This window comes from Leptidea sinapis, chromosome 37, assembly GCF_905404315.1.
Source record: "Leptidea sinapis chromosome 37, ilLepSina1.1, whole genome shotgun sequence".
Taxonomy (NCBI): domain Eukaryota; kingdom Metazoa; phylum Arthropoda; class Insecta; order Lepidoptera; family Pieridae; genus Leptidea; species Leptidea sinapis.
The window spans coordinates 7,925,852-7,947,060 of record NC_066301.1 but is presented as its reverse complement, the minus strand read 5'-3'; the positions used below and the strand labels follow the sequence as shown (position 1 = coordinate 7,947,060).

The following is a 21,209-nucleotide window of genomic DNA, read 5'->3' as shown; positions in this document are numbered from 1 at the left end:
GATAGCTCGTGGTGACTGTTCTTGGCACATTATCGTTATTATTGGTAGAAGTAACATTAGAGTTATGGTTGAAATCTCTTTCTCGTATTATTAGAGTCTTATTTTCGGCTTTACTTATTCTTATATAGAGATTTTTACTTACCGAGTAAGGAAAATTTGATGTGAATCTAGAATGTCACTTTGATACTTATTTTTATTTGATATTTATTTTTACCTTGCTTATAATATATTTTATCTACACCCATGCTTTAAATCCTCTATTAAAGATTCTGAAACAGTTAGCTTATTACCAACATTAAAACACCCAATGTTGTAATAACCATTACATCATCCAAATGAGTGTTGTAATGTTGTACTGAATTTCATAACAACACTCCCATGTTTTTTTTCGATCCCCTCATGCGCAAAGGGTTTCAACAGGCAGCCACATTCTTATTGCTCGCGTGTTATCTATATGAATTTCAAAAAAAGAACATTTTCGAATGGCAAATGAGCCACCAAAAAAAAGGGAGGGTGCGTCTCCGGTTAAGCCCAGACAAGCCGTCTATGGACATAGATGCTGCCTCTGCAGTGTCCATACAAACAGTCGATAGACTAGAGGCAGGTTGGACCCTTGTTGAGCTATGGGCCGAAAGCAAGTAAATCTCCTAGAGGGATCGAATCAAATGAAATCGGTACCCAAACAGACTGTAAACCGTCGGCCAAACAGGAGGCAGAGGAGAATAGCGGCCCGTCTGCGGAAAGCCAAGGATCTAAATTCTGGGCCCTCAGCACCTCCTGCTAAGCCTAAGGTACCTGAACCACAACCTAGTACCTCTAGAGGTACTAGTGAAGCGAGGAAACAAACTGTACCCAACTTCAGGAAGGCCCACGACCACCAAGGGCCTTCCTCCAGCAAAATTGGTGCCGTAGTCCAGCCCGTTGTGTTCTCCAAACGCCCCCGTGTAGACGACTCCAAATCTCCTACCTATACCTAATCTTTGTCATATCTATACTCGTGTTAGCTCTCATTCAAACGCTTACGAGACGTAATAAGCACAGTAGACATATGTGTATACTGTATAATAAGGCAAAGAGAGACAGTCGCCTCACATGCGGTGAAATTCGTGTCATGGTTGGTAATTATATTTTTTGGATTATCAACTTTACATATATTTGACATTTCTATAAACTCACGTTAAATACAATTGATATATCTAACAGTTAAAAATGAACACATCATACAAATTGAAACAGTGTCATACAGAATTGTTAATAGGTACCACTAGTACAGTCCATAACTTTCATTCAAGCTAAGCATCGACAGAGTAATGATGAAAATATACAATGAGAAAAGTACTTTGCCCACTCGCCCTAAGTTTAGTTTATGAGAGAGATTATAGAATACAAAGAAAATGTTTTTTGAAGTGAAAATCGCTGTGATTTGGACCTTGATGAAACGAAAAAGCGAGACGATAGAGAAGTGTACAATCAATATCTTAGTTCCGGTCTGAATGGGGCCGTACCGTTTACTTTAACATTATAATTATTATTATTATTTTGCAAATAGGTAAAAATGTGCTCATGGAGTCAGAATCTTATAGATTGCGCACGACGTATTACTACATAGTCACCAGGAGAACATAATAACAACATATGGAAGCGATGATAGTAATGTCTTTCATAGCGGTTGAAATCATTAGTAACCTAGCAACAAGTATCAGGAGTTAGGACTTCATATTATGCAGTTTAGAGTTTTAATATAAATTTTTCCAAGGCATACAGCGATACCAGTGATTGAGGTTTTGTATACATGTTTTTTTTACGTTTTAATTGTATATAATAATCTCACCTTGATTAAGATTATAAGAACATATACATACAAAAATATGAATATAACGACCTGATCATAATATTAGTAAATACTAATAACTATAACCAAGCGACACAGAAATTTAAACTCTACTCGTGTAAGTCGGATCCACGCTTTAATCAACATTAAAATTGGAAGTAAATTGCTAGAATAAAGGAAATTGTTTTAAAATAATTATAAAAAATAAAGACAAAACAGTATATAAGTCGAATTCACGAAACCTACAATCATTATATTGCTGAACTTCAAGTTTATCGTCAGATATTATACGAGTACAGCTTATATTCGGAAAATACATTATGATTAAATATATTTGTATCGCGTTACAATGTTTATGGAAAATGTAAGTTGAATTCTATTCTTAAAATAACTTTTGTTATATTAAATTTTATATCTTTAATTAACATTTAGTAGCAGATTACTGCTAGTTGAATATAAACAGACGCTGTTCTGTCCATATAAAAAAAATGTTCCTAAGTATTCCGGATTAAGGTAGTCTGAAGCCATAGGATATAAATGATTTTATAATATGTAATAATAAAATAATAAGGAATAATAATGTGTGTAAACAACTTTTATATTCATATAAAAATTGAATTTTCCATATGTATTTTCCAATAATTTATGCAATACATTAAAAAAGGAATTGAGTATAATTAAGTTTTTTAATGAATTGTTGATATGCGTGTTGATATAGTTATAAATTAATTTGGTATATATGCAAGCTCCCTAAGAGTTATATGAAGTCATAATGGGTCGCAAACGGCATATTTACACATAAAGTCACATTAAAGTCATACAGAGCAAAATTTTAATTTAAAATATCTGTGTATGTGTTTCTAACCTTTAAATAAAATTTAAATTTTTGTTTTTAACTGGGCCAGTACTATAGCGCATAGACAATAATTATGTATTCAGTGTTGCTAAAATGATAAAAATCGCAAAAACCCTAAATGGACGTGTGCCTTTACTTTTTTTTACGTTATTGTGGGTGATGGACACATGCGAGAAAGCGTGGATCAATAAAATGGACGTTAGAATGTTGATATCCCTTATATAGTGGTTGCTACCTCTGTGTTAGTCAATGAAAAGTTTATGAATTCTGGCTTTATATTACTTTTATATTACTGCTTTATAATTGCCAATTTCTAAAGTATTAAAATGGGTATAGTATATTATGCTTGTAAGATAGACATATGCCATTGGACTTTTCTGTAGAGCTCAATCAATGATACACAGTTCCCCCATACATTATTTTGTTTCATCTCAGAGGGTTAAGACAGCGTTTTCGTTGTCGTAAATATATTTATCGTTAATGTATACAAAATTGTGAAGAAAAACTTAACAAATTATAAACCAAAATCTTTCTCGAGAACTACGCCACGCTATATCAGACAGACGCGGCGGAGGACTTTGTTTTATAATATGTAGTGATAAATAGCCAAGATAATATTTTAGAATGGTGTCATTGATAAAATATATTTTTTACCTTCTTTTTAATGATAATAGCGATGTTAAGTTCCATGATTCTAAGTTTGATTTTAATCTTATTAATTTTAATATTTATACACAAATAAAATTTGAAAAACAAAATTTTTTGAACGATGCGGGATTCGAACCCACGACCTCCGGCGTTCCGTGCCGGTGCTCTGAACCACTGAGCTAACCGTTCGATTACCGCCTCGTTATAAAATTCTGTTTGCTTTGTTGAGAGTTGAACAAAGCAAATTTAAAAGCTCAGTGGTTTAGAGCACCGGCACGGAACGCCGGAGGTCGTGGGTTCGAATCCCGCATCGTTCATAAAATTTTGTTTTTCAAATTTTATTTGTGTATTAATCCTAGAAGTGAGGGTTATCACTTCTAAAACATAACAAATTGTTAATATTTATACAGTTTTATTATAAAGTCTACTGTTCAGGCATTATCTATTTATACCCTGCCTTTTGAGCTAGAGGTCCCGGGTTCGAATGAAGGTGAAAAAATAAGGGTGCAATCATTTATATGATGAATATGAATGTTTGTTTCCGAGACATGTATGTATATATATATATGTATGTATGTAAGTAATTCAACATGTTATACACGATATATTCAATATAAAAATATTGTATTAAATATATCGTTGTCATGTACCCTTACTACAGGCTATGCCTAGTTTGGGGCAAGATAAATTGTGTTATAGTGTGCCAGTATTATTATTATATGATTTATAAATAAATTTAAATGTTTTATTAGAAAATACAAATTAATTTAACCGGCAGCCTGTGTAAAGGAGCCTCCCACTGGTAAAGTGTTAGATAGCTCGTGGTGACTGTTTTTGGCACATTATTACTGTTAGAGGTAACATTAGTGATATGGTTGTAATGACTTTGTAGTATTATTAGAGTTTTATTTTTGGCTATTTTATTCTTACACTTACCCCAGTAAGGAAAATTAGATGTGAATCTGTTATTTTATTTTAAAGTTGAATTTATTTACAATTAGCATTCAAACCGATATTATAATTGCTATTATTTCTAACGTTTCATTCCTTATTTTTTTTTATGCTTTTTAGAGTTCACAAGATAGATGGGGAAAGATAAGTAAAGCGAATGACATGAGCCAGATTAAAGATTCCTTAGATGCACCATCTGATATGCAATCATTTAGCCATTGGAGAGCGAACGAGGGAGATGAAGTTCCAGAACCAGCTGATGATGATAATGGTGATTTTATGGCACATCTAAAACAAATACAACGCATGAAAAGATCTCCACGATCCAACTAATCAAGTCAAAAGAGAGATGACATAGAATGGGAACAGCATTAATGTAGTTTTGTTTATTTCTCGTCGCAATATTATATAATAAAGCATTTGAACATTTGAATGTATGTTTTATGTTTTCCGAACCTTTCTTATTTATTATTACTTGAAGAGGGTGGCTATTTGACTAGTCCTAATGAGTCTGCAAGTTCTTTCGTTCTTTATTCACTTGTAGCAGTTACGAGCGGAAAACTTAACTTTTTATTTATTTATTCATTTGGAAACCCAACAATTACATGCACTACATAAAGCACTTACAAAAAATATCTAATTGTGTAAGTAAGTGTATACATATATATGTATATATATATATACATATATACACTTAATTACTCTTCATTCATTAATTGTTATCTTTCTAACTATCTTGTATAATGAGGTGTATATCCCTACTTAATATTACAAATGTGAATGTAAGTTTGTTTGTTACGCTTTTACGCCGGAGCTACTGAACCGATTTTGATGAAATTTGGTACAGCGATAGAATAGAGATTGGGAAAGGATACACTACTACATTTATCCCGGAAAACCATATTTCCCGCAGGATCTGTGAAAACCTTAAATTCACGTCGATGAGCTATAACTATACCAATAGTAGGTTAAGTTTGCCATTACAATCTTCCTGGAAATTAGATTCATATAATATGTTGGTAACGGGAGCAAAGACGGGAACTAGAATAGGACATGAGAAAATCTTCAAATTGAAACTTGCCTATAATTTTTAAAAACTCTTTATCTAAGCGGGCGCAATCGCGTGCATCGGCTAGTATAATATAATACTGACACACTTTCTATAATATATAGTACTAGAGTAAAAAGCTGTATTGATAATATTTTTACTAATTATAAACGTTTTCCCTAATCAATAACTAGAAATCTGAGATCAGACCACTTTGGTGAAATAGCCTGTTTAAATATTGAAGTAAATGAACTTCAATTAAAAAGTTTATTTTTGTTCAAGAGGTATTGTTTCAGTAAAACTCAAGTAAAACGCAAATATGTATTTGAATTATAATATTAATCCAAATGAATAAATGATATGTTATTTAAAATAGTTAAAAAAAATATTGCTTCTAAATTTGCTGCGAAGAGAGTCAACTCGGGTGGTCTCTTGTTCTTTAATGAATGGGCAACAGCCAGTATTCATAGGAGCAGACAATATGACCGGCTATATGAACTATATAGTGAGAGATCATTATATAATCATGATGTATCTTTTCTCGTGTATGTGCGAAAATACTTTAAATTATTTAGAGAAATAATTAAAAATGCATCAAATAAAAATAAAAATGACTTGGCAATTATTAACTGGGAATCTGAAATAGCGAAAGACTGCAATTTTGAATATAATAAACAAAACTAAAATCCACTGAGCAGGAAGTAGCTTCTGCTTTTGTTAATTTTTTTTTCTGACATTCCAATTTCTATCACATACACTCTTGTCGCCTCCATTTTCAATTTATATTTATATTTATTTATTAAGTATAACCACATTACACATATTATCCTTACAAACTAGTTTTATGCATACAGGGAAACGTGCCTGATATGTGCAACAATTACGGTGTACATAGCTTTGCCAAAACACTTAAAAATACTAATACTAAGTGACATTAAATTTTACAATAACTATTAACAATAATATAAACAAAATTCCTAAATCTTTCGTTTAAAACTATATAAAGAGTCATGAAACACATCCAACTCAATGCGACCATTTATTAAATTGTACTCTTCAAGAATGCGCTTGACCGGGGGCTGTAAACCTAGATTCGACCTACACGGTGGGGTATAGAAAATTTTAGATTACTTAGCTCTCGGATACTTGAAAGGGACCTTAATTGCAATACGACTGAGCAGGTACTCACAATTTACGTTTCGATTAATTGTGCTATGGAGAAAACATAGGTCATGCAACAATCTCCTGTCCTTCAGTTTGACCATGTTAAACTCAGCCAGTCGTTCTTCATAGGGTTGTCATTTTCCACTGAAGAAAAATGTTAAAGAATTTAAACAAAATTTCAAATTCACTCTTGTTATCCCAGCAAAAGTTCCCGCCTGAGTTTTTTTTTGAAGTGAAACTTTTTTTAGAATCGTTGTGATTTCAAACCGGATGCAACGGAAAAAACGACAGGTAAGAGACACTAATACAAAAACGTGTAGGATGAAGCCGGCAAAGAATGAGACAGAAATATGCATACTATTGAAGTGATAACTTCTTTATCATCGTTGTGATTTGAAAGTCGATGAAACGAAAAAGCGACACTAAAAAGAGCAGTCACATCAATTCATATTATTTAACATGGGAGATAATGAGATAGGAAGCATAATACATTGTTTTGGTACCAGGCGATCATAGTTAAAGAAGAGATTGTCTTAAGTATGGTGCGAGAAAAATTATAAGGCCTTAATACTCAGACTCCAAGCGCACGACGTATTACTACATAGACACCAGGAGAATATATTAATATATATATTTGTGGTGGTAGGAACATTCCTTAAGATACCGCTATGAAAGACATCTTTCATAGCGGTTGAAATCATGTGTCATCCTAGCAACACGTACCAGGAATTTATATGCAGTTTAGAGGTTCATGCACCATGCAGGTTTCACTTCTGACATGTGTACTTTGAACGCACGCAATTTTTTTTTATGGAATAGGAGGACAAACGAGCGTACGGGTCACCTGTTGTTAAGTGATCACCGCCGCCCACAATCTCTTGCAACCCCAGAGGAATCACAGGAGCGTTTTCGGCCTTTAAGGATGGTGTACGCGCTTATTTTGAGGTACCCATGTCGTATCGTCCCGGAAACACAGCACAACGAAGTTCATTCCACAGCTTTGTAGTACGTGGAAGAAAGCTCCTTGAAAACCACACTGTGGAAGACCGCCACACATATCCAGATGGTGGAGATGATATCCTAACTTGTGGCGTATCGTGCGAAGGTGGAATTCGGCGGCAGGAATCAGGTAAAACAGCTCTTCGGAACACTTCCCGTGATAAATGCGGTAGAAGACACACAATGAAGCGACATCTCTACGTAACGCCAAGTGATCCAGCCGTTCACAGAGCACTGGGTCCCCGACAATTTGAGCTGCTCTATATTGCACGCGATCAAATGAATCGATATGATATTGGGGTGCGCCAGACCAGAGATGGCAGCAATACTCCATGTGTGGCTGGACCTGCGCTTTGTAGAGCGCTAGAATGTGGGCCGGCTTGAAGTATTTCCGTGCTCTATTAATGACGCACAGTTTCTTTGAAGCCAATTTGACTTTGCCCTCCAGATGGCCACGAAATTGGCGATCGCCTGAGATTTCGAGACCCAGTATTCCGAGGCGATACTAGGCGAGGCTTTAATGGGAATGCTGTCGAAGAGTGATACGACAAATGTGGTTTTTTCAGTCGTAAACGCGCAAACTTGAGTCTTCTTCTTCAACATATCATTGATATGCAGTAGAAACAGCGTGGGAGATAGTACACAGCCTTGGGGCACTCCAGCATTCACGGGCTTCGGGCCGACCGACCATGGCGAAAGCCGTATTGTCGGTCGTTGATAAACTGGTGACCCTCTAGGTATACCAAGAGCTGACGGCTAATTATGCTCTCCATGATTTTGGAGAGCAGGGAGGTAATAGCAATAGGCCTGTAGTTTGCCGGATCCGAACTGTCTCTGTGTTTATGAACATAAATAAATTTTTATTATATTATTTTAAATTTTTCTGTTAATGATTCTTTAGGACCTAGGTTATAAATAGCGCGAATAGTCCTATTCTGCAGTACAAGGATGGTATTAATATCGGCTGCACTGCCCTATAACAATATTCCATAGGGTCTTAGATTAAGGATTGGTCTCCGCTGCGCTCCAGGTAGATACCGCACTACCCAAGAACAATAGCTTTTTTATTACGGCAACTATTAGATGCTTGTGTGCGTGACATCTTGGCACTCAATGGCATCTTTCAAATTTTGTAACTAATATAAACTTCGTGTTATTTTACATTGAAATTAATAAAATAAAAAATACTTCCTGATGATATGTGATCCCAGTGTTTTTCATACATAAGATGTTAAGTCTCATTTGCCCAGTAATTTAGCTAGCTACGGCGCCCTTCAGACCGAAACACAGTACCTACTACACTGCTTTACGGCAGAAATAGGCTCCGTTGTAGTACCTACCCATAACCAAGCTGACATCCTGTGCACAGGAGCCTCCCACTAGTGGTCCCGCATCGTTCATAAATTTTTGTTATAAATTTAATTAAATTAATTCCTGGAGTGAGGGACCCATATTAATAATGACAAATTGTTTATATTATATGTTTTCTTAAAAATTGCAATAGCTGGCTCCATCCCTACTTTGTTTTGCTATCACAGGATTTCTGTTCTCTCTATCACCCACTATTTTTACCCCACAACAACTACATATAACAGTTTTAACGTGTCAGGAACGCTTTAGAGTAATTTTTAACATTTTGGAGATAATTCATCATACGTAACCCAAAAGACTTTAAAAATATCAAAACTTTAAAAATTCTGTACTGTTCATTTGTCAGGAGCAATCTAGAGTACGCCTCTCAGGTCTGGAACCCATCATACTTGAAGTATGTTAACCGCATCGAGAATATTCAAAGGAAATTCCTCAAACATCTTTGTTATCGTGTGAAAGTCACATACCGCTCTGATGACTACCTCAATCTTTGCAGTAAACATCACCTCCTGCCTTTAAAGAATCGTCGCGAAATAGCTGATATTACTCTCCTTTTAAAAATAGCCCAAGGGCTAATTGACTGTCCAGACCTTCTTGCTAAGCTTCAGTTCAATACCCCTGTTAGATTACTGCGACAGCATGATTTACTAAGACTTCATCACACTAACCTAAACTATAAAAGAAATACTTTTACTTGGCGAGCAAGTAATAGCTTCAACAATCTGTCAAGTAGTGATAATAATTTAGATCTCTTCTGTTCAAGCGTAGACTCTGTAAGACGTGCATTAGCCAACAAATTCTTTGCTAATAACCCTACATCTTCTTAAGTTGTTACATTAACTTTAACTTTAATGATAATGTAAATTGTAATTTTCGAATTGTATATGCTTACGTTGTCAGTTAAATTTTTCTACTCTAGCACTAATTGTGGAAACCTATAATTGGCTCTCTGTAATTATCTTAAGTATCGTTTAAGATTTTAAAGCTGTTAGTTTTCCAAATAAATAAAATAAAATAAAATAAAACTAAACCGACTTATATCTATATATATATATATATATTTCCTTTTGACCTAGAATTATTAAATTTAGCTAGTAACAAGTTATGGTAGGAAAAAACAATATTAGCTTAATGTAACATCAAAGAATAGATATTACACACATCAAAAAAGTCTAAGCAACATGCATGATGTTACAAATTTACCATTTATATTAATTTATTTTGAGATATAACAAAATATCGTGGAATTGTGTATGTTATATACAAAAAAGTACGTGAGGGCTTATGTATATCTCTTAAGGAAAACATTCTGTGTAGATAGAACATTGCGCGATAGTTAACGCCTACCATAATATTAATAGCAAAGTGATCAATGTACTTTTCAACTGACTAAGAATTAAGGGGAAATTTTTCGTTTTTAAATGGTAGATATACTCACAGATTTGTCCCATTAAAAAAACCGTTAAAATATAACGTTTTTGGTTTATTTAAGAACACACCAAGCATATTATGTGTAGATATAGAAAATAGCATTTGGTGAAGTGGAGTAGATGACGAAAATACAAATGGTCGCCGGAACCTTTTAAAAGTAAGTGTAGTTTATAAGATTTTAAGATAGTAGAGAAACGAGAGATAACGGAAGATAGCATCGTAGATGGGAAGATGATATCCAAAAGTTGGCAGGAGCGACTTGAATGAGGAAAGCAAGAGATAGATCTTTGTGGTGAAAACTTGGGGAGGAATATGATGGAAAGCAAGACAATCTTGATTGTCTTGCCGATGTCTAATACTTAATAGGTACTTTTATTTATATTAAAAAAAAAACAGTAAAAAAATAGATTAAACTTATGAAATGTAACTGTACTTATCTTATATATATATATAGAACAACTCCTAACGGCTGGACCAATTTTTCAAATTTAAGACGTGTCTTAAGGACAACGTCTGTCGGATCCACTAGTATTATAAAGATTGTTAGTAAAGGCTATTATTATTTTATATAGACTTTTACCAAATTTGAAGGGGATAAAAATAGACTCCCATCATTCTCCAGATCTCTTGATGAAGCTGGAAATTAGGCATCTGAACTCATTGATAGAAGCATGTATCAAAGACACATAGACGTCATTGGCTGAGATTACAGTACTAAGACTTTGCTCGGAATTTACCTAAAAAAATTGTAAATATGTCACGTTTTAGTTCAGAAAATGAACAATTGATAGATTATAGACATTGTAACACAAACTGTGAAATTGCCATCATCGACTACGGCTCGGGCTGCAACCCACAGCCTCGTGTATAATGAACAACTTAGCCCACTTCTATGATAATATAGTATTAATCCATATAAAGTGATTTTTTAGTTTTTCAAAACTTTGTGACCCACCTATATAATAATATATTTTAAGATTATATACATACAAACATACAAACACTCACGCCTGGTTCCCATCGGGGTAGGCAGAGACAATAGAATGCCACTTGCTTCTATACTTATAACCCTCATGCGCGTCCCATACATTCATAACTCTTTTCATACATGTTCACCGGTTCCTTCTGACCTTTCTTTTTTTTCGATACGTCCCCAATTTGGTCGACGAATGTTCTACGAGGTCTTCTGCGAACGACTTGCCCACACACAATTGTCTTATATATTTGACTAGCTGACCCGACAGACGTTGTTCTGAACATAATAAATAAACTAATAACATCAAGAATTGTTTCGTAAAATATACTCCTACTGTTGTTATATTGAAATTGTTTCACAGCAGAACTGTCAAACCGTGCGTCAATAAATTCTCTCGTAGAAAATATGTCCATACAAAACAAATATTGGAAATAAAAATAATTATGGGTCCCGAATCGTAATTTAAACTATCATATCTCTCAAGTTGGACTAAAATGCACTCCGTTCGTTAGTTGAGTCTACTGGAAACAAACATCAGGCCGGATTTATATATATTAAGATAAGTCATTCTTTCTTCACTCATTCGCTCCACGTGTCCAAACCATTTCAGCATTCCTTTCACAGTCCTAGTCATTATAGTCTTTCAGACCACAACCATGCTAGTATTACTACATTCGGACTCATATTTTCAGACTGTGGCAATAAAAACGATAAAATTTTTGTGATACATACATTTGCTATTAAGTATGTTTTAAAAGATTAGAAATATTACTCTCATTGAAGCTTTACTCTTAACCAAAGAAGGAAAACACAGTAATTTTTAAAATAAAAATAAGGGACGAGCCGAGCATGACGTGCAGCTCATGGTAATTGATACGCCCTGCCGATTACAATGCAGTGCCGCTCGGGATTATTGAAAAACGCAAAAATTCTGAGCTACAACTGCGCTCGTCACCTTGACACATAAGATGTCGAGTCTCATTCGTGGACATAAAGGAATAATAATAATTTATTTGACTTATTTTAGAACAAACGAGATAATGTTTAAGAAGTTACTTGTAGGTAGTTAATATGGAGTCTGTAAGTCCATGCAATCTGATGTTCTTGTAGCTCTGTGTGATGACCACGGGGCCGGCTCCAGACTCTATCTCCATGCTGGACACCTGGAGTGGTTCCAGAGGTGGCACCGACAGCTCCGGAATACCTGGAATTATGTGAGTTTAGTATGAATAGATTATCAATGAATGTGAATCAATTTCACCACACGTTTACTTTTGGAGATCCAATGGCCACCTACCAGCACCATCCCTAGAATTCATCTACCACAAGAGTATTTGGCAAGACAAAATAAATGAGTAAAAACTCGAATGGTATATCTTATATTGTTTAAAAGTTGGCAACCTTCCGGCTATATAATAAGACTAGCTCTCATCGTCATCATCATCATCAGCCGGAAGACGTCCACTGCTGGATAAAGGCCTCCCCCAAAGATTTAAACGACGATCAGTCCTACAATGCTCTCATCCAACGTATTCCGGTGATCTTAACCAGATCGTGGGTCCATCTTGTGGTGGGCCTACCAACACTGCGTTTTCCGGTAAGTGGTCACCATTCGAGGAATTTACTGCCCCAACGGCCATCTGTTCGTCAAACTATGTTCCCTGCCCACTGCCACTTCAGTTTCGCAATCGTTTGAGCTATGTCGGTGGTTTTGGTTCTCCTACGGATCTCCTCATTTCTGATTCGATCTTCTAGGGTAACTACGAGCATTGCCCTCTGAGAGATCATGAGCTATCTCATCAGGCCCATAGATAGCAACCACGTCTGCGTAGACTGGCTCTACGGTACCATATTATTGCGTTGTCACCGAATATACTATTTATATGTATAATACATACAGGTAATGTAACCGTTAAGTATGACCAGGCGGTTATTCCGTCAATAATACATATATCAAAACACTATAAACTGATATCGAAAGTGTGTTACCTAATGAGTAAAATAACATCATTAGCTTTTTAAAAATCATACGAGAAATATCCAAAATTTTGATATTAATCACTCCCATACAAGTAGTATGAGATTAACGATTACACTTTGTATGTGGTATTAAAAATTTAAACCGAATCGGACGTAAGGAATTTAGCTTCCGAAATTTTACCCACATAATTATTAGCTTACACACTAACAGGGCAAGTAATGTAAAAGCTGGTCCGTTGGTCATTCCACACCAGTATGAACTTACTAGATTTGTGTCTTTTAAGCTTTGAAGTTATAAAACCTCACACTGGTACCCTTACAACTGCAGTAAGCGGCAACTCGCGACATTTCTCTACGTAGTTTTAGTGCGAGCGACATTACAAGATGAGCGACGAGGATTTGATCATTATTTATTTATTAAATGCAGAAGAAAAACAAGTTATGGAAGAGAAAAAAATAAAAATAAATGGATTGTTGACCTGAATATCACTATTTATTTCCTCGCTGTATTAATGACTGAACGATTTCACACTTATTTCAGAATGTCGTTGACAAAATTCTATAAACTTAACAATTAACAGTACGCATACTCAAGCGGCGGGCCGCTTTTTGAAGCATTCTGAAGTTAGTGTGAAATCGTGTAGTCATTAAGAAGGCGAGAAAACAAATAGTGGTATCCGCCTTCTTGCTAGCGTGACCTTGGTATGTCAGCAATCCAAATGGTTGGAGAAGAAAACTTCTTAATTTTTTTCTCTTCTATAATTCGTTCTTTTTCTTCACACAACAAAGAAATAATGACCAAATCCTCGTCACCATCCCTCATATTATAGCGATCGTCGACCGTCTAGCGACGTGAAGCGACGCGCATCGCAGGGCTGCTCTAGTGCGGTGCAGCCTTTAATGCGTTCCGGCCTTGACTCAAAAGAATGTTTTACTTGCTTGTAATGAGTACTTACCCAAGGCTGCGGTAGTCAACGTGCATTTTGTGTACTATCGAAACAACGATTCTGCGACCTTAGCTCAACGAAAGTTTTACGGATTTAAACCGATAGAAACAGCTGATACTTCGTGATACGAACCTTTCCTCATCTTGCGCAGGGCATCTGGCACCGCAGCCACCAAGCAGTCGTTGAGGTGGGCGTCCTTCTGTCGACACCGAATAAACTCGTCCGCTGAAATGTGAACAAACGTGAGAAGACGTCCTCGACCGGCGCACGTGACAGACCTTTACTTGGCCAATCTGTGTATGTCTTAACTGCGTTCACTACGATTATATTTTAAGAGTGTATTAGCGAAATAATGAACCAGCGATCGCAAATGCGAAGGTCTTTCGGTGCAGGCGTCAGCTTTTCAAGAGATAACATATAATTTAAGGGTTTATTTACAGATTTAAGAATCTTGTTTGTCTTGTTCAACTCTCAGGTTGTGGCTTCATCTACAGGATCTACTTTACGGTTGATAACCGGCTCAACCCCAATATTTGCATATTAGGAAATTGACTTGAGATGTCGCTCTTTCAGATCTAAGCCATTTGCTATTTCTATAAAGTGGTAATCCTCACTTCTGGGATTAATTACACAGATTAAAGTTGAAAACAAATTTTTTGAACGATGTAGGACTCTAATCCGGGACCTCCGAAGAACACTTGCTGGAAGAGCGCTCGCACTGAACGCGAGAGATCGCGCTAATTTGCCGGTTAAAATCGTTAAAAACTCATTAATCTGCAATTTCCTTCTCCAAAAATTAACCAATCATAACGAAATTTTGTAAACTGAATAGGAAAAAAGTATTCTATGTATATCGAACTGTTTAGATCTCCTCGCTTAATGTTGTGGAATTAATACTCAAATCAAATTAAATTCATTTATTTATCTAGGTCATGGGAATGAAAATTAAGAATGTTAAATGTTTAAATTTCTTGTAACATTTACCACCACTTCAGAAAAGGTTGAACTTTAATGAGAAGAAGCGGCAAGTAAGTCATTGCTACTCTTGTAAACCAACATTTACAATTTCATCGTTTAAAATACATTTATTTATTTATTTAACACCAACATCACATACACTAACAAAACCATAATAATATAATTACATTAAACAATAAATTCTAAGTTTTGGTTTAAATATAGGAGTTACACACATTTCAAAAACATAGACACAAGTATTGAATATAATTGAGTGCAATAATTATTGGAATATTATTCAAATTGGATTATTTATAGATTGAATAAGAAATTAATTTCAATTACAGATCACTGTATCAACAACAAAAATACTAAAACGTAAAATACTCAATGTCTTACACGTGTAAGTCAAATAAAAATGAATGGAAATTAATAAGCAAAAACACAAGACTAAATGATTAAACTAGATACATCAATACACACACACCGTAAATAAATAAAGATATTATACATACATTATACATCCATGCATTTTCTTAGCGATTAAAAATGTAATAACTTTAATTTTTAAAACATGAGTTAGAGTTTTGATAACAGGATCATCCAGCCACCACAAGTAGCGCACGTTCACGAGCATGACGCATGGATCCGCCATCGCTATACCGTGAAATGCGAAACGCTTATCAATAAATTTTTACACAGCTGAAAAAAGACAGCCTGCCTACGATTTGCCGCACTCACCTTCGCACGAACCGCCACAATTTAGAATACGTGGGTAATACTGAAAATTTTTAAAACTGGCCAGTTAGAAACATAGCTAATGAATACTTTTTTTGAATTTCAATTTTAGAACTCTTTTGTAACCTTATGTAGTATATTGCATTTTTTTTTTGTGATAATGCGGCAAATCTCTCTTCTCCTCTTGTTCTACTCTTGTTTGACGTGAAAATGAACCTAACGCGAGCAATTTTTCGGTCAGTGATTTATTATGACTTTCGTTGTGGGCTTACTCAACAGCAAAGCTATGATAGGCTGCGATTTACATTTTGTTCCGGGTGAGGGACGTCCTTTAACAGCGAATACTGAAGATAACATGTGCGACGCATGATAGAGGAAAATAAGAGAGTGAACTATCAGCAGATACGGGCAAGCCTAGGCATTTGCAATGTTGATTTATGAGTCAAGTTCAAAAAATATAACACGAACATTTAGACATCAGGAAGCTTTGTACCATATGGATTCCCCATATTTTAACCGACGACCAGAAACACCTGCGCATGGACTGGCATCGCCAAATGTTAGGTAAGTTCAACGGCGGTGGCTCAAATGTTGTATTTGACATCGTCACAGGTGATGAAAGCTGAATATATTGCTACGAATCCGAAACCAAAAGACAATCAGCTATGTGGGTGTTTCCTTTCGAGGATCGGCCAACTAAGATAGGTAAAGAAATGAAGAAGTCAAGGAAAAAAGGTGATTGCCTCATTCTTTGGTCGGAAAGATCATTTAGCGACAGTTGTGCGAGAAGAAGGAAGGACAGTTACTGCAGACTGGTATGTCAATTGCTGTTTGCCTGTTGTCTTGGAAAAAATTCGACAGAAGCGCCCTCGAAGCAGGATCCTAATTCACCACGACAATGCTTCAGCGCACTCCGCAAAACGGAGTGTTGAATATTTGACTATGGCAGGTGTCAAGATAATGATTCATCCACCATACAGTCCTGACCTGGCGCCCTGCGACTTCTATTTATTCCCAAGAACTAATGATATAATTCGAGCTATTCGCTTTACGAGCCCTGAAGATGCGGTGAAAGCGTACGAAAATGCCATAGGGGTCTTTCTAAGGAAAAATGGGCCCACTGCCAACCACACGTTACATCAAGTGAACCACACCGTCGTTTGTCCTCCTCTTCCAAAAAAGAGAGAGGAGAGGACGAGGCTGATCTCCAAGAAGATGGACGGATCAACTTCGAGATAAAGATTGACGTTTTATGAGACGATGAATATGGTAAACAGGAACCACTGGAGACAAGATGTTCACTCCAGTAAAGCAAAGTCGAGACTATAACGATCTTCAATCATGAAGTACCCACAACAGAAGATTAACTAACACGCATCGTACATTTATAATGAAAATAGCTGAACTCTTTCCAACATCAACAGTCATAGCACGTAGAACCTTGAAACGCATCCAGCTGGCCAATGACATTGATTGTATACTTATCTTGAAATTATAATGTTCAAGATTTTACTCACTGCTTTGCTCGAGTTATAAATTAACTCCACAACAAAGTGGAAATTTTTGAGTGTGCGCGGAGTGAACTCGCAAGGGTATTGTTATATGTAGTATGTTATGGTAAATAGTTGTATGTTCAAGTTTTTTGTATTTTCTGGTGTGATGTATTAGTATTTGTCACGTAATGTTTAATTGTATGATTAGTTTTAGATTGATTTGTTTGTTGTTTGCTGTATTTGTTATTTTTGTTTGTAACTGTCGCATTAGGTAATACTGTGATGATAGTTGCTGTGTGGAAAATAAAAAAAATAAGTTTGAAATTAATTATTTTACAATTTTTGAACAGGATTTAAAAAGCATTTCAGAAGCTTAAGATTTAATTTATTATTAGACCACAATGGAATCATCTAAAAGTTTTGGAATTAATTTCTGATAACATCCAGGAGATCCTAGAAGAAAGAGCAGTGGAGAAAGCCATAAGAACTGAATGTTCTACGCATCAGCAGAACTAAAACAGAGTATATTTCTTTCTAGAGTTCTGCAAGTTCCACACAAGCGCTATTACCGATATCAAGCTTTACAATACTGCACTTTCAAGAGCAAAATACTTAAAATACTTAGGATCACTGCTCTCAAACAATAGATTAAATGAAGAGGACGTAACTTATAGAATGATGACACGGTGGAATAAGTGGCGTACTTTGACTGAAGTCTTGTGTGACACGAAAATGCTTATAAGAATATAGAAATAAGCTAGACCTGTGTGAAGCGAAGCCTGGGCATCAAAGAAGGCGCATGAGCAATAGATCACACTTAAAGACAAGGTTCACAATGAGTTCATTTTCACATTCAGGGGGAGCTTCAAAGTTGAAAAGATTACGGACAACCTGAGCGAGTCCAGGCTGCGATACTACGGTCACCTAATAATGCGTAGAACCGAGGATCATGTCGTGAGGAAGTGCCATTCTATGGGAATACGAAGGCTTTAGTTAACCTGGATGACGAATGTCTAGAAGGACATGAAGGAATTGGGTCTGAGGGAAGAGGACGCACAGCGACGGACCACGTGGCGTCTAATGATTGGAAAAGCAGACCCGCTTGTAGCCGGAAAAGGCGAGGCCAAAGTGAAATTGTAACAAAATAACAGACTCAGTTAACATTTATAATATTAGTTCGGGTAATTAATTCGAAGCGCGTTGAAATCTTTTGAACGCAGAACCAATAGTAGAGTGACTTGCCAGGCTATTTATGATTGCAACGATTATAATATTATGTGACTAGCTTCTACTCAATATATTGACTGATTGGAATTCCACATTGGGTCTAGACTCTGGAGGGTTATGTGAAACAAAAAAAATTAAGCATTTCTTATTTAAAACTAAACTTACAATTCATTTGTTTAAAATTCATCTCTATGCAAATGATGTAGTTTTAGGGCAATGTTGTTATGGTACAGATTTTTTTATTTATTAGGTAAAGCACTCAAGACAAACGACCCCAAAACAAGTTAAAATAAGACAGAAAGGCATGTCGTGAGTTTTTGATGATGTACACGTCTCAATAGGAAGCATATTACTGCCCAATTTAAATTTTTAGTCTTAATAATTAACAACAACGGCTAAACTGATAAATATGTCACTCACATCGCCACAAGTGGTTGAAGGAAGTGTAGAAGTTTTTTTAAGCAGTGGGAGGCTCCTTTGCACAGGATGCCCGCTAGATTATGGGTACCACAACGGCGCCTATTTCTGCCGTGAAGCAGTAATGTGTAAGCATTACCGTGTTTCTCTCTGAAGGGTGCCGCTAGTGAAATTACGGGCAATGAGACTTGACATGTTATGTGTCAAGGTGACGAGCGCAATTGTCGTAACGCTTAGAATTTTTGGAGTTTTTCACGAATCCTGAGCAGCACTGCAGTGTGATGGGCAGGGTGTATCAATAACCATCAGCTGAACGTCCTCGTCTCGTCTCTTATTTTCCTTAAAAAAAGTACAGATCTGCTTAAAGTCAGAGGAGAAGAGGAGCAGTACAAAACAAAACAACCATCAGGATTGCTTTTTATAGATTTGTATGTAAAATAATAATTCATGTAAACAAATTGTACAGATTTTTTTTTTTGATTAAAACCTCGTTGGACGTTATAGTACTGAAAAGAAACACAAGAAGCCCTAGTGCGGAAAAAAAACCTTTCCGCACGGTAAGCACATATGGAAAACTCTACTTGTAGAGCAGATGTATAAAAAATGTTTCAATTGATTGAGACATTTTTGGACTATGAAGTCCATAACGAATTTTTGGATAAAGAAAACAATTTGATATCAATCGTACTTTATCACTGCGTGAAAGAGACAAAATCACTTATTACGTTTTAAGACGATATAAGTACTTATAAAACTCAGTTGCACAGGAACTTTATGAATCAAATGCTATGTAACACAGTTTTGTGAATAACTTAATAGACTGTGTCACCTTAAAAAAATATGAGTGTGTGAAAAACTCATCCCGAACTTCTCGAGCTTTTGCCATTCAATGTTCCTGCCAGGTCTTTACGCACGTATACACTTCTATAATAAAGTCCCAGCCACTGTTCAGGCATTATCTATAAATTAATTTAAATGTTTTATAAAAAAATGGCTCTGTCGTAAATCCTATTACTCCACTGCTGAATATCCAAATGATCGGACAGCCTGGGACTAGATTGTGATTATTTTATTGCGATAGAAATGACTGTACAATATTGTATATTTTTAATGAAAAGAGCGCAAAAATAGAATGCCGGGAGAGTTTCTTGCGCCGCTTCTTCTCTCTCAGAGCACCATTTGTTTCCGAAGCGGTTGTAGTATCTAGTAGTTATTAGAAATGACATCAAAAAGTACAGAACTTTCAACCTACCGACTCCTAGAACCAATATTGGGATTCGGGCGCCACTTCACATAATGTGTTGCGTCTCTGCTGCGTCATTTAAGAATAAGTTATAACTATTACTGTCCTTACCTTAAACCTTCTATCTTTATTCATTATTATATCCACAAGTATGTCTGTCGGTGTCTTGATTTATATAATATTGTGTATTCGCCTAAGTATTCTATTGTTTACAACGCTCTGTTGTTATGTCTGTATAATTGTATTATTTTATGTTCTCAGTGAAACTATTCTAGGATAAATCCAATATTGTAATTTTTATATTTTATTTAACTTCACTTTTTACTCAAGTGATGTGTCTGTTTGTTTCCTTAATAAATAAATAAATAAACCCTAGTAGCAGTTACTTATATAAATCTGCATGACACTTTCGACTCAAGAACACACCCATGTTGTAGCAAAAATATATTATCTGTAGAACCAAGGTGTTAAGGCGTTTATACATGTCAGTGACCTGGACAAGCCTGACAGTGGCAAGGTCGATTGACCAGGACGTTTTGTGTGCTAACTTCATAACAGAGTACTACACGGTGGTCTCATGCCGTTGCTATATGGCAACGTGTGCAAACAGCAAGATAAAATAATTATGAATTAATAACAAATGATGCCTAAATTTTTAAGACCACCAAGATATAACAAAATATAAGATAATATAAGAAAAGTAAAAATACAACGCTAACCTTGGGACTAACAGCCAGTTGCAATGGCACCGCGCGAAATAATCCACTCGGGGATCATCTTACAAAACAGCTGACCGATTGAGACCGAGGACGACAGTGTGTTGCCAAACCCACCGCAATACATTCACGCGTGCACTTCATGTGACGCGCCGAGTGCCAGCCGCAACATAACATTATAACAAAAGGTATTGCAGAGCTTTGACTGGAAAATTA

General features: G+C 35.8%; 1 protein-coding gene and 1 long non-coding RNA gene across 2 annotated transcripts in view; one reads left to right on the top strand and one right to left on the bottom strand.

Annotated features, from left to right (window-relative positions):
- The window catches only part of LOC126975796 (uncharacterized), a 39,551-nt gene extending 34,832 nt beyond the window's left edge, over positions 1–4,719 (top strand). Inside the window, exon 2 of the long non-coding RNA XR_007731794.1 lies at positions 4,407–4,719. This is a non-coding gene — a long non-coding RNA (uncharacterized LOC126975796). The remainder of the gene's footprint in view (positions 1–4,406) is intronic.
- LOC126975777 (protein takeout-like) overlaps positions 1–21,209 on the bottom strand; it is a 51,132-nt gene that overhangs the window by 14,004 nt on the left and 15,919 nt on the right. Inside the window, exons 2-3 of the mRNA XM_050823815.1 lie at positions 14,335–14,427; positions 12,332–12,479 (exon numbers count right to left, since the gene is read on the bottom strand). Coding sequence (XP_050679772.1) covers positions 12,332–12,479; positions 14,335–14,427 — 241 coding nt within the window. The remainder of the gene's footprint in view (positions 1–12,331; positions 12,480–14,334; positions 14,428–21,209) is intronic.